This window comes from Nuphar pumila, chromosome 13 (genome assembly GCF_984573655.1).
Source record: "Nuphar pumila chromosome 13, dmNupPumi1.hap1.1, whole genome shotgun sequence".
NCBI lineage: Eukaryota > Viridiplantae > Streptophyta > Magnoliopsida > Nymphaeales > Nymphaeaceae > Nuphar > Nuphar pumila.
This window is the reverse complement of record NC_143261.1, coordinates 71813034-71828406: the sequence shown is the minus strand read 5'-3', so window position 1 is coordinate 71828406 and position 15373 is coordinate 71813034. Positions and strand designations below refer to the sequence as shown.

Genomic DNA, 15373 nt, shown 5'->3' with positions numbered 1-15373 from the left:
TATATATATATATGTAAATAGAAGATAATTAAAAATAAGAAGAAGATAGAGGTAGAGTTTTACCTTGGGTAGAACTCTACCCTACCTGTCTAGAAGGGGGCGTCACCCCCTAGAGAGATTCACTCTCTATAAAAAGAGAGAAACATGTCCTCTCTCAAAAACGTGTGCTGAAAAAAAATAGAGAGAGAGAGAGAAGAAAAGAGAGAGAGAGAGGGAGAGAGAGAAGAAGAAGCCTTCAACATTTTTCACGGATCTTTAAATCAAGGTACGGGCTCTTCTTTGGTTCTTCTTTCTATTCCGATGAGTGGGAATAATAGCATGGATTAAATCAAGTACGGATTTGAAGGGAAATCAAATCTGTATATTTTCTATAGATTTATAAATTTTTACAAATCTAGAATCATTTTTTGTTGGGTCGATTTTCCCTTCAGCATATATATATATATATATATATATATATATATATATATATATTTGTCGTTAATACTAGCTGTCAATTTTTTTATATATATATATATATATATATATATATATTTGTCGTTAATACTAGCTGTCAATTTTTTTATTCATAGCATAGACACAATTTTATTAAAAGGTTGTGTGTTTCTAAGATGGGTGTCACGCAGGGTTTATGGACCCTGATCTGCATTTTCTTTTTCTTGAATCGGATCCATGATCCTAAAAGTTGAATCAGTAGTTATTTTGTATTAAATTTTCTGGTATTGTTGTTCTCCATGATTAGATTTAATTCATAAAGATTTGTATGCTTTTATATATCTACTGATCATGTGAAAGAACGCATAATTGTGCAGTGACAGCGAACATGCTGTCAGCATTTTGTTGTTCATACTTGTGCAGTGACAGCGAACATGCTGTCAACATGTTGTTGTTCATACTTATGCAGCGACAACACACATAAGGTATGCATGTTGCTGCATATATGTATGCAGCAACAGCAGGTATGGTATACATTCAGCATATCGCATTTATGTACAGCGACAGCAAGGATACGGTATGCATATTGCTACATATATGTATGCAGCAACAGCAGGTATGGTACATATATTGTTGCTCACTTATGTGCAACAGCTTCAAGTACGCTATATATATATATATATGGGGGGGGGGGGGGGGGGACAGCAAGCTTTTATGTACATAATGTTGTGCATATATATGTATATGTATATACAGATCGGTATGCAATCCAGTTTCCGATTGCAGTGCCGATATGTATATACATAGGTGCTTGGTCAAATGCGCATTTGTCTATGTGTTGTGGATGTGCATTGGTGCTGCAGTCAATACCTGAAGGAAATCAATTCAAAAATCTGATTTCTATTGAAATTGTGAAATCTGATCGGTTTTGGATATTTATTTAAATTTGAGATGAATATATGTTGAAACTAGTTGGTTTTAAAGGTTTGGGTTTTGGCTAATATGATGAATCTGATAAGATTGCATTCATTCATTTGCCATGAATATGTATTGATGTTGTGCATCGTGAACATAAGTTCGTATATCTATGTGTGATTTATGTTCATTGAAATTTTGCAATGTCACGAATTATTTATTAAATTGAATAGTGGTTGTGTGTGAACTATTGATGGGCCTATAGAGACTAGGAGCATGTGTTGCTCTTGAGTTAATGGAACTGTTTATGCATTGCAAAATGATTTCTGGAAATTGGTTTTCCTATATTAATTACACTATTGAATTTAATGGGGCAAAGACTCGAATTCGTTATTGCATATTGATTTGCATAATTGTTCTTGTGTAAAGAACTCTTAATTAATTAAGATGGTAAAAGAGACTAAACAATATAATAATATTCTTCCTTGATGTTCTTCTAACAGGGTGGGAATCTTGAATGGCGGTTGTAAAGGACCGTGAGGAAACTAAACACTGTGTGCAATTATTGTCCCAAAAAACCTGATGTGTTATTCATATTTCTGGCCACGGTTGTAGAAAACTTTCAATCACTTTGCCTAGGGGTGGTGTTGACTCAGTTGTAGTTATTGGTATAACAAGAAAGTGACATCAATGGATATTGATTTCCTTAATGTCCCCGACATTAGGTGTTGATGCCTAATGTTTCGATTGATGGTGCTAATTCCTCATATCGATTGGGAAACAAGTATAGAACTCAGTAATTAAAATATAAATTGTGTGTTAAGCTATAATTGAAACTTTTTTTTTAACCTTAAGAACTTTACCCATTTTAAATATCTGCGGGTTTGTAAGAAAGTGAAAATTAAATTTGTATGCATTAAATAAGGACATCATGCAAAAGCAATTTTGATAATTAACTTAAGAAGTTATTCATGCATGTTGCATTGAATCATGCATCCTTAACTGTTTAGCATTAGTTTCATACATCACTAAATCTTTGATATGTTTGATTTAGCATGAAATTGTTGAATGCTTGCTTGAATTGCTAAAATAGTATGTTAGTTCTGATGATTTGTTGCTTGTGATTTCCTCTTAAATTTGTGCATAATTTAATTTGTGATATTTACTTACTGATGGATTTTTAGAGAAATTTGTACGAGAACTTTGGTTCTTACCTGTTTTCTAAAAATATTTTTCAGGCACAGAGGCTCAGTGATGAGAGGGACTGGCTTGCTAGAGGACTCAAGGTTTATGATTTGGTGGCCCGGGTTCTGAAGTGCATGGGATGGAATATAGTTGATTTTGAATTTTGAACTCGCTTGACTTGTTTGATTAAATAAATGAAGTTCAATTCATAGTTTTAAATTGACTTTATGTTTGCAATGGTTGATGGAATGGGAATATTAAATTTGTAATGCGCCCCTGGTCCTTGGGAGATTTTCCGACTACTTGGTGCTTTTGACTACATAGGCAATTGGTGCATTTGAATCTTCCTATTTATATAGATTGTGGTGATCTTATTTTTTTGAATGAAATAAAAATTTTATCATGATAGAAACAATTAAATACAGTTACGACCAAAATCAAAGAGCATGGTGAGGAGTGGTCACCTAGTCAAAAGATCATAGTAAACAAAATAAATAACGCAATCAACCAAATAGTTTCAGTAATTTCAGAAGTTGTCTGACCATAAACTTAGGCTATAACAGAAGTAGCTTGCAAAATACCGCAATGTAACAGCAGAGCGACGGAGCCTAGTGATTTGTTATGAAGTAAAAAAAATGCAAGAAAGGATCTCATACTTTCCATCTAAAAGGTAAATCCTATGTTTGTTGACCACTAATGCCTCTGGCTCCAGACCAGCGAGATTGTACAATTGTCCTACAATGACCAAAGTGGCAGAGCAACCAAAGTCAGGTGCTCATCTTCTTAGATACATCTTGGAAGGCTGACCACCAAAAGAGCACTGATATGATATATTCAACTCCTACTAATATTCAGCTGTACTAGAACTTCTGCAAGATGGCATTCAATTTGCAAATTAATGACTATATTAGGGTGGGTCCAAGCTGGCTGTTCACCAGGTCTGGTGAACCTAGGTGGAGTCATAACTAGTACAAACTTTTGAAACCTGAGTAATTTATAGCTTCTAAGCACTAACATGGCCAAACATTTTGTAAAGTGGGTTCACACTTCACACCAGGATATATCAATGTTGTATCCTATGATACGGTACGATAAGTATCATAACTATGGGCAAAATCGATATGATATATAAGTCTGTATCAGGTGTATCATACGATACAGCCCTCTATTGTACCCTATTGTACGATACATGGTTTATCGTACGATACACCATCTGTGCACTTTGAAAAGGACCAAATCGTATTTTTTTTTTCATACGATACAGGGTTGTATCGTACGATACACCATCTGTGCACTTTAAAAAGGACCTAATAGTATTTTTTAATTTTCAAGTTTTAAAGACCTCTTGAGGGACGACCACATTTGTGTAGAGGCTATTAGAGGAGTATCCCTGCACTTTAGAACTAGTGAGAGCGATTTGGGGGCTGATCTGTTAAGAAATGACTCAACACACTATCAATAGATCGATCTGTCGATAGATCAAAAAAACAAAAAACAAAAACAAGCGGAGAAAATCAATCACACAAAGAACAAAAATTTTATATGGTTCGACAAGAGTTGCCTACATCCACGGCCGCACTAAGTTCCACTTATAAGATTGAGATTCCGCCATTACAAAAGACAAATCGACCTCTTTAATTACAAGGAGTCTAGGGCAACCTATTTTGGGTAAATTTGCAAAACTACCCTCTATTGAAAACCTTCATCTAGGGGGATCAAGCCGTCAAACCCCCCACCTTACTGGCAGAGGGACGCTGCCCCTTGCAACCACCCGCCAACTTACTGCGAAGTTGGTGTTAAAATGAATGATAAAATGTATTTATATATATATATATACATATATATGTATTATTGTATACATATATATATATATTAAAATATATATGTATACTTTTGTAATTTGTCATAACCCACAAGGGTATTTTAGCCTTTGTGTCATATGTAATTAGAATAGTCCACTAGGGACTATTTTGTATTTTTCTTTTTTCTTTTTTCTTTTTTTTCTTTTTCTTTTATTCTTTTGACCAAGGGCCTTTTGGTCTCTTCATAGAGCCATTGGCACTCTCCCCAACGTCTCCCCAACGGTCCTAAATATGACCGTCGGGGAGCTCCCAATGGCTCTATGGGAGCCCCCCCTTGGTCTCCTTTGGTGTATAAATAGAGGGTGTTAGTCCCTCTCCTCTCTAATGCTATTTAGCATTTGATAAATCCAGTATTATTTATTTTATGTGTTCTTGATTGTGATCTTGGCTTAGCACTTTGTGGTTCTTTGTATCTTGCCCATTGGTGGTTTTATTATTGTCTGGTTGAGATCTCTCTAATGCCTCTTGTGGGCTTGTATTTCATTAGAGTTGGATCTACAAAAATTAGGGATTTATATCAACGTAGAAATTAGGCTCCACACTCCTCCAACACAATTTGTGCACAAGGAAGAGGGCTTTTATGGTTTTCTCAAGTAAGATGAGGTAGATAATGAAGAGCCCACGTATATTAGAGACGATGTGGATGTCAAAGGAGAAGAAAAAGATTATGATGATGATGATTGAGGTTATATTTTCAAAAAATTTGGTTATTTTGTTTTTATTTATGTAATATGAAAGTATGAGTCTTGTGTCATGTTCTTAATTGTAAGATATTTAATATTTTGCATTGTTCTTGTAAGATAGTTGATGATTGATGATGTCTTATGCAGCTCATAGAGACATAAATGTTTCATATATGATTTTATGGTTGTATTGTATTTTGTGCAATTCATCATTGTTTCATGTGTTATGATTTTTTCATAATGTTTTCTGATCTTTCTTAATTTTTTGAAAATTTTTGAAATTTTTAGAAAACTTTTATTAAAAAATTATGATTTTTTACGATATGATACGTATCTTATTTTGGGCCCAACCGATACGGGTAATGATACGATACTTACAACCTTGGGATATATAGCATTCTACGATGTATTCTTTGACTTTGTTGAATACACCAAGTTTGAAGGAACATTGACATTCTCAAACTTAGCTCATTTACATCATCTATTTACTTTGAGGGGTCTAGGTGCTCATAAAGTTGGCTGAACTTCAAGACCATGAAGTTGGAGATGGCAGAACATTCTTCATCATCATAGCTGCTGAGATGTTGAAGGTATCTTGCTAAAATGGAAATTGCCTGTTTTTTGTTCTATACAAATGTCTTTTCAGAATAATTTGCTAAGTTTGGAAGCTTACTGCAATCTCATATTAGAGCTCCATATTAATGTCCTTATTAGTTGTTGTCATCTAATTTGGTTGATTCAAACACATCTATACATTGATGATAAAAGGGTTCACTTAAGAAACTAGGTTCAACAACTGATTTTATCAAATAGATGAGCTTAGTGAAACTACATTTTTTAATTGAATTTTACCTTGTTGAATTATGGGATGCGTGTTTTATAATATGGAAAACTCTACCCTTATGCAGGGTCTCTGTGAGACCGTCTCTCTAACAGGCTCCTTCTTACTTACTGAAAGTTGAGTACTCGTAGCAGAACTGGTGGATTGAGAGAATAATTAAAGGTCCCCAGATAGCCATGTTCTAGGTGGCAAGATTGCCTGTTTGTTGACAGCAGCAACACCTGTTCAAGCTTCATTTAGTATATCTAGAAGGTTCCCTATTTGGAGTCTAGCTTGGTGTACATTTAGTGGATTCTCCTCAACAATGTAATCAAAAGTCATGAATTGAAACTGTTCTTCTTATTATATGCTATAAAATTTCAATTTTCCGTCTCAATTGTACATGGTAATTTTTATCATTGAGAGAGAGAGAGAGAGTTGAAGTATAAAATATAAAAGCTTATAAAAGCTGGAGTAGGAATTGGATCCCACTTCCATAAGTGAATACAAAACGAAGGAATGAGAATCCAGTTTCAATTCAATCAAGCAATCCAAACGATAGAGTTGGAGTACTTGGGAATTTAATTCCAAGAATTCAATTCCTGGAATTGAATTCCTCTAACTACATAAATCCAAACACAGCCTAAAGGAGATCGACTTACAGATCAAAAGAGACAAACCATTCCCTATAATAACTAAGAGAAAAGTATTGCAAAGATTTTTTTTATGCTGATTCAACAAGATCTCCAGAAGTTCCATATTCTATCAATTGGTCCAAAAAGAACCCGTTTGGAGATCATGAACTCGGTTGCATTTCACGAAAAGTCCCAAAGGCTCCATAGAACATCAAGTTCTTGACATAAAAGCTAAAATTAGCAGAATGCACATCAAAGCATTGAGAGCATTGCGAGAATTGCGAACAAGTCCACAAGCTCCAAACGGCTTCATCACTACTAGTACCACTAGTAGCAGAAAAAGAACCGTTTGGAGATCTCAAACTCGGTTGCACCCTAGACCTAAGAAAACGACGCAAGTTCCCCCGGACAAAACCGACAATTAAACCCTACAAATCGTTTCCAGATCATGAAATCGGTTGCATTTCAAAGAAACGCAAATATTCCATAGAAAAGCAAGTTCTTCACGTAAGATTAACGTAAACCAGAAAATTAAAGCAATGCACGTAAAAGCATCAAAAGAATTGAGAACAACAACACGACCTCCAAACGATTCTGCCACTACCAGTACCACTAGTAGCAGAAAAATAAACGTCTGGGGATCTCAAACTCGGCCGTGCCCTCCGCGCAAACACTTTATAAAACCACAATTAAACCCTAAAGACCAAAAGCAACGAAATGAATCGGTTCCTCACCGTCGAGGGGGAAATCCCGGAACGTGCTGAGGGTGAGGCCCTTGACGAACTCGCGGAGCTCGTCGGAGACGCCGTACTTCTCGAGATCTGGCGGCGGAGCAGCGGGGGCGGGCGGGCTGCCGGCAGAGGAGCGGGAGAGGGAGGGGATCTTGGGGGCGGAGATTCCGTCGGCGAGGCTCTTGATCTGATCGGCGTGCTTGAGGGCCTCGACCTTGATCTGGTCGGCCTTCTTGGTGGCCTCGGCGGCGAATTCCCTCGACTTCTTGGCCGTCTCCGAGGCGATGCCCTGCGAGAGCTTCGCCGCCTCCTTCGTCAACTCCTGAGACTTCTTCGCGGCCTCCTCCGCCAGGTTCCTCGCCTTCTGAAACCAGAAATCCATGGCCAACACAGGAAAGAGAGAGAGAGAGAGAAAGAGAGAGAGAGAGGTTTCCCTCGAATTCTAATGCAGGGAAATGAGGTCTCAAACGCAAAAAAATGAGGGGAAAAACAAAACGCATGAGAAAAAGACACCACAGATGAGGAGAAAAGCAAAACCCATGAGAGAGAGTTTTCCCACGATTTCTTAAAATTCCCATTGGTTGTAGCTCTCACGTTTTCAAGTATATTAAAATTAATCGATAGGTGCTTCTATTATAGTGGTACCTGTCACACATTTGATTTACATCTAAGCTCCAAATGCAAATTCTAACCTGTAGATCTTGCTTAACATGTTTTATTTACTATTTTCATGTGTTAAAGTTGACTGAAATACCAAGTTTTATACGATTTCTTGATCACACTTATTTTCATAAATTGTGAGCAGCGGGTTTTCACTGTCTGGAAAATAGGATTTTATGATGCATCAATTATATCATGCTAAACATAACTGTACGGCTAGATCTATTATTTAATGGCTAAATTCATACAAACGTATACCACGGTATATTATCATACTACTTAACCACCTTTTATATATATATATATATAGAGAGAGAGAGAGAGAGAGAGTATAAATAGTAATTGCCCTATATTGATCTATGGCTACTGCTGCGTACTGGCTTTTGAAGGGTTGTTTTTCATATGTGTAGATGTATTCTATATGTTTGATTTTATAGGAATGGAATCTTGCACCATTCAATTTCGATGCACATGTAGGTTTTTATATGTTTGAAAATTGATGTTTAGAATTTTTATAAATATCATAAATATTTAAATCTTAAAAAAAATATTAAAAAACATGATCCAAGTATCGTTTTCTAGCAATTATTCATGTCAAACATATCTGCATAGTCATATTTGGGAAAAGCAACTTGAAACCCCCCCTCTCGGTCATGGTAAATTGTCATAGGCATCTACTCCCTTCTCTCTCTTCCTCTCCCTCTTCATATATGTATATATAGTGAGTGATAGGTGTGCAACCCTTAGGTATGCAACTACCAGCACAATCATATTGGACCCCATTGCAGCCTTGATGGACGACCAACACCAAAAACACTAAAAAAATGGTAAAACAATGTTTTTCGCTTTTTTAGGCTTTAGCGATGGTAAAACACTTAAAAGATACATAATCCTTTTTTTAAAAGTGTTTTAATGATGCTTTTGAATGCCACTAAATGCTCCAATGGAATTGTGACCTTTAGCAACGTTTTGAATGTAAAATCCAATAATTTAAAATGATTTTTTTATAATTATTAAATAAATAAAAGTAGATTTTTTGCCAAAATATGGATTGTAATCTTTTATTAGATTGAATTTCAATTAAATTGGTGAATTTTAATTAATTTGGTATTTAATTTCTAATTTTTAATTAAACTTGCATTTAATTTACTAATATTAATTTAGCTAATATTTAATTGGGATTATATTTATGATATCAAATGATTAAAAAATTAAAAGGTCATTAAATAATGTTTTAGTAATTAAAACCATTTTAAATCAATTAGGGAATTATAAAAATTGTTTTGGATTAATTCAATTCACATTAGATTTATTGGATTAACCCAATCCCTATTGAGTTTAGTTGGATTGACTCATATGGGTTTGGATTCACTTAGACCTATCTAGAAGGGCCTAGACATTCTCCTAGTGGGAAGGGTCATGTGGCCAAATATGATAGCAAGTGGGAAGCTATATGGAACATGTGTCAAGCTAAAAGCTAAGGTTAGTAGTAAAAAGTTATGAGGGACATTTGTCAAGCTAAGAGTTAAGAAGGTTAGTAATGGAGAGCCAAGTAGGACATGTAACAAGCAATCAACCAAGGAGAAAGTTAAGTATGACAAGTGGAGACAAACAAATAGAAGGCCAAGTTGGCCAACCAAGTGGAGGGGGATAGAGAAGCTTCCCCTCCTAGTCGACCTCACCTCTCTCTCTTTCTCTCTCTCTCTCCTCTCTTAGTTGACCCCTCTAGAGAGAAAGTTGGGGCCCACACTCTACTTATTGATTCTATAATGGTTAGAATCAAGAAACTTCGAAAAGGTTCTTGATTTCATATGGCATGATCCTAGCCTTTCATTTCATTGCATTTCAATCTTTCACTTGTCAAGATAGAAACAAACCTAATAACTAACATGAATCGATCACAACGTTCCATCTTCCATCATCACATCTCAACCCTCCACTTGTTAAGATCATATCAACCCTAATAACCAACTTGGGATATATCTAGCCCTTTATTTTTATCTCACCTCATCTCTCTCTCCAAGTCATTCACGGTTTTGGTGTTCACTCTGTCCCCCTCTCTCTTCCCTCGTGTTCTCTTGTGAAGAAGGTCATACTCCATGAATGGTTTTTGAAGAAGAAGGTCCATCTCTCCATTTTTGAATTTGGCAAGCTTAAAGGAAGGTCCTCCTCTCAAATTCGGCGTTGAAGGAAGGAGCATCACCCTACATGATTTTCGAAGTTCACCCTTTCTTCTCCCCCAAAACTCAAAAATGTTGGAGGAGCCTTGGTTGATCTTTTTGCAATGGTATTTTTAAAACATATTTTTCAATAAAAGCTTTGAAAAATCGTCAACCAAAAATATAAAAACCGACTTTCCACTTTTGTGGCAAGTATAGGTCGAATCCTCAGAGAACATGAGAATATTTTGATTAAATCTGAAAATTTCACTTTATTAATATAACAATTATTTATAATTAATCAAACACTACAACTATGATTAAGTTACAGACTAAAAATAAAAATTAACTAAAAACAAATCCTAAAGTAGGTTGCTAAACCTTCTCGAGATAGCAGGGGCATTTCTATCATTTCACCAAGTATAACTTTCTCACGCTTGACGAAATTAACCTTGTAACTTGTAGCTGCTTGTCAACCTAAACCACAAAAATAACAAATCATTTACCAATTACGACAATTAATCCCAAAAATTATACTAAAACTAATTCTAAAATTAATTACTAAATCTAAATTGTAATTAAACTAGAAATAAACTAAAAGGCAATATCTAATTAAACCAACTAATTATATTAAATCTAACTAAGCTAACTACTGTAAATACACTAATTATTATACAAAAAAACAAGAAAACTATCGAAAAAACTAATTAATTGATAAAATGTATGTTTTGCCCTCAAAGTAGTGCAAAATTGAATTATGACAGGTTTTCTAAAACAGATTGTTTGGAAAAGCAAACGAAGTCTAAAATTACCGATATTTATTTTGTTCTATTTCTGACACAATCAAGAATCTATAAAATTTTATAGAGTTGAAAAATTCATCCAAAAGCTCTGGATATAAGTGTTTCAAATTCGATAAAATTTTGGAAATCATCTGTCCTGAAATTTAAAAACCCGAAAAAACTATTTTTGGAAAACGCATAAAAATTAGGCCAAATCAACTCCAATTGAGTTAATTTTTGGTCAGTTGACAGTCAACACACATATGAATGGAATTGATTTTACAGCAAAACTCGAAAAAAAATCACATAAAATGATGACTTCAAGTTGTTGCAAAATCCGATTCAAAAATTCAATGCACTATTCATATGCAAGCATTCAATTCATGCATTGTTAGATTGAAACACATGCAATAAAAGTCATACAAACCTAAGAACTACTAGACTATAATAAATGGAATCAATTAAACTAACTAAGCAAACATACCAATAACTTAAGCAAATTAATTCTAAATCTAATCTAAAATACACGGCATTGCTAACCTAACTTAACTAAAACACAACTAAGAGTTAGAATATTTAAACTAGTAAATTAAGTAACCTAATATAATTAACTTAATATAAACTAACTACTTAACTTAACTTGAAAAAATGGAATTTAAAATTAACTTTAACTTAAAGTTAAAAACTAACTTTAACTTTAAGTTAAAAACTAACTTAAATCTAACTAGGGTTAATTTACCTAATTAGGGTCTAAGGGAGCAGTTTTTGAGTTGAATTAGGACTTAGAGGCTCACGCCCCCTAGGTGGACCCTATTTAGAAACTAACTAAATGTCAAAATGCAATGAAATGCAATTGATCACTAACCTAACTAATATGCAAAGCTAAAAAATCATCTATATTAAACTTTCCTAAATTAGAAAACAAGTCATCAATTAAATCAATTTAAATAGTTAATTGAAAGAGGGCACTAAGTCAAGTGGCAAATTTAGAATCAAGTGAACCCCAATAAACCTTCCTTAAGAGGGAACTTTGACTTTTCAAAGTAAAAAATGTCAGCCCCAAATGGGCCCACATGTTTTTAACTTGAATAAGAAATATGATATTCTTTCTAAAATCGTTAGAGAAGGTTTTTAGGCAAAAATTTGAAATTTGAGTCCATTGCCTAATTTGAAGAGAGAAAAAAGATCTTCTTGGCTGGACTTGGGGATGAAGCCAATGACTGTCCCAAAGTTGAATTCACGATTTTTATAAAATTTTACCACTTGCCAAAATCGCCATTTGTTATGCAATTACTACAATATCCTCCTTTCAAAAATTTGAATTATTAGACTTAAACTAATCTAAACTAATTACATATTCTATATAATGTTTAACCTAGCTAATGTCTAACCTTTATGCAGTTTAAAATGGAGATACATGAAAAATCATAAACCCTTGCCAAAAATTAAAATTGAAAAAGCCAAATTGGCTAACTAAATTGAGAATATACCAAAACCGAAATTCATTGAACCTAGACTACTCAAGACACCTTCCTAACCTAATTAACTTTCTAAAAACATCTAAGACCTCATTGGACCATCAATGGCTATCGTCCTCCTTGGAAAAGACGACAGACCCTTAAATTCCAAAACCTGATTTTACCTACTACAAAAAAATGATTTTTAAATAAACAAAATTTAAAATTACTCAAATACTAACCTTCTATTTATCTTAAACCACACTAACGTGACTCTAGACTATAAAATACTCAACTAACCTACTGTTACCTGCAGAAAAAGACAGACTTAAGAAAAATCTACAAAACACCAAAATCGACTAGCAATTGATCTAGCCGTTTTTCACTTTTGGTTAAAAATGAGAAGTAATTTGGGTTGGCACTTACACTAAGACCAAACTTGACCCTAAAATTGTTAAAAACTCCATTTTTATGTGCTTTAACTACTATGAAAATACAGATTTGAAAGCTATGTAAAACAAGCACAATACCCAAACCAAATTAAAATCCTAAACTAAAGTAAAACTCGATCTTACGTTACAGAAAAATGATGATTTGCAAGAAGTATAACTATTGTAAAAAATCAGAAAATGAAATTACTTTTTAGGTATTTATTGGTCTCGACAAGAGTGACTCTATCTAACTAGAAGAAGGGGGTGAAGATGACCAACCTCAAGGGCGATTCGAGGAGTGGAGGGGGATAAATAGTGATAAATGGAGTTGGAAAACACGCCCACATGTTCTTTGGTGGGTTGCACGAAGTCTCTTTATTGCTACACCCGTTCGAGAGCCGAATGAAATAAAATGTTGAAGAAGAGAGAAAAGAAACCGCAAGAGGTAGAGCACGACCACTCCGCGTGGTGTGGACGACACACCATGAAGAAAAGCTCCTTTCGATCTGCAACACCTGCAAGAAAACCAACACAACCAACAAAGAATAAACAATCATAAAGAAGATGAAGAAATATAAAGAAAAGAAAAGGTGAAGAAGATGACACGCCAAAGAGGGGCGTGTGAATGAAAGAGGAAGAGAGGAAAGAGGGGCTTGGGCGAGTTTTTCAAAACATCCACAAACCGTCCAGCCCTATAAATTTTAACTATTTATATCCTAAGTTAATTCTATTTCTAAAAATTACCTACTTAAAAAGTTAATTTTAATTAAAAGCCTAACTACTTGTTATTTGCACTAAGCTACCAAAATACATTGACAAGAGGTGGTTTTTGGAAAATACTATTAAAAACACTTTAGATCACGTGGGTTTGGGGAAATCTAAGGTTTAGATCCAGTCCAAGATCCAAATTTGAGCTCTTGGGTCGGATTTGGATATGTTCTGCCTCAAAAACAGTCTAAAACCCTGAAAATGCATTATTTTTTTCAATTTAACTCTTATTCGAGTGCAATTCGAACTGAGGCCTCTTTGCATCTAAATACATTATTACATGGTTTTTAAACCTTAAAAACCCATGAAAATGCATGAAGATTGTATAAAGATGATGTGTATTTCATGCATCATTAAGCCCTCTTCCTAATTTCCATTGTATTTAAAGAATTTTTCCTATGATTTTAGAGAATTTCACTTTTAAAAAAGGTAGGGGCCCTGATCCTTATGTGAATATAAAGAATTTAAGCATGTTTATTCATGTGATTGAAGTTGATTTATATAGTAATTAAGGTTTTTTCCTAATTTGTAGTCTAGTTGCACGATAGAGTAGTATAACATGCTTAATTGAATTTTAATTGCATATTATAATGCTAATTCATGCAAATTATAATTAAGCCTTGTATAGGATTTACAAATTTTCCTAATTTGCATTTTAATCTCATGTTAAAGCATTGTATAATGTTTAATTAAATTTTAATTGTATATTAAGATACTAATTCATGCAAATTATAGTTAACTCTTGTGTAAGATTTGAGGATTTCTCCTAATTTGCAATCTAATCGCATGTTAGAATGATGTATCATACTTAAGTAAATTTTAATTACATGTAAGAATGTTAATTTCTATGTTTTAGATGTTATTTATGTTGTATATTTGGGTTTTTTCTCAAATCCGGAACATATATGCATGATTAGATGCTAATCTATGCAAATATGTATTTTTATTTACACATAGGAATGTTAATTTTCATGTTTTATATGTTATTCATGCTATATATTTTGGGGGTTTACCAAATCCAAATCCTATATGCATGATTAAATGTTAATTAATGCAAATATGCATTTTAATTGCATGTATGAATGTTAATCTTCATGTGTTAGATGTTGTTCATGCTATGAATTTGTTTTTTTTTTATTTGGATCCTATATATATGATTAGATGTTAATCCATGCAAATATATATTTTAATTATATATAGGAATGTTAAATTCTATGTTTTATATGTTGTTCATGTTATAGATTTGGGGGGTTTCCCAAATCCGAATCCTACATGCATGATTAAATGTTAATCCATGCAAATATGAATTTTAATTACATGTATGAATGTTAATCTTCATGTGTTAGATGTTGTTTATGTTATAGATTTGTGTTTTTTCAAAATTCGGATCTATATGATTAGATGTTAATCTAAGCAAATATGTATTTTAATTGCATGTATGAATGTTAATTTATATGTTTTATATGTTGTTCATGTTGTGACTTTAGGAGTCTTTCAAATTTGAATCCTACATACATAATTAGATGCTAATCCTTGCAAATATATATTTTAATTACATGTATGAATGTTAATCTTTATGTATTTGATGTTGTTCAAGTTATGGATTTGGGGTTTTTTCAAATCTGAATCATACATGCACGATTAGATGTTAATCTATGTAGATGTAATATTTAATCACATGAGGAAATACAAACTTAATAAATGAGAACATGTACATATATATATATATATATATATATTTATGTCTTACATTAATTTAAAATTGTATATGCATATAGAAGGCATGTGTTAAAAAAAATAAATGTTTAAAGATGACTATGTGCATATAAAAATAAGATTTGTAAATGTAA

General features: G+C 33.5%; 1 protein-coding gene across 1 annotated transcript in view; it reads right to left on the bottom strand.

Moving 5' to 3' along the window:
- LOC149818676 (BSD domain-containing protein) overlaps positions 1 to 7716 on the bottom strand; it is a 36856-nt gene extending 29140 nt beyond the window's left edge. Inside the window, exon 1 of the mRNA XM_089983963.1 lies at positions 7270 to 7716. Within this exon, the coding sequence (XP_089840089.1) occupies positions 7270 to 7648 (379 nt within the window). The 5' untranslated portion in view covers positions 7649 to 7716. The remainder of the gene's footprint in view (positions 1 to 7269) is intronic.
- Positions 7717 to 15373: the final 7657 nt, after the last annotated feature.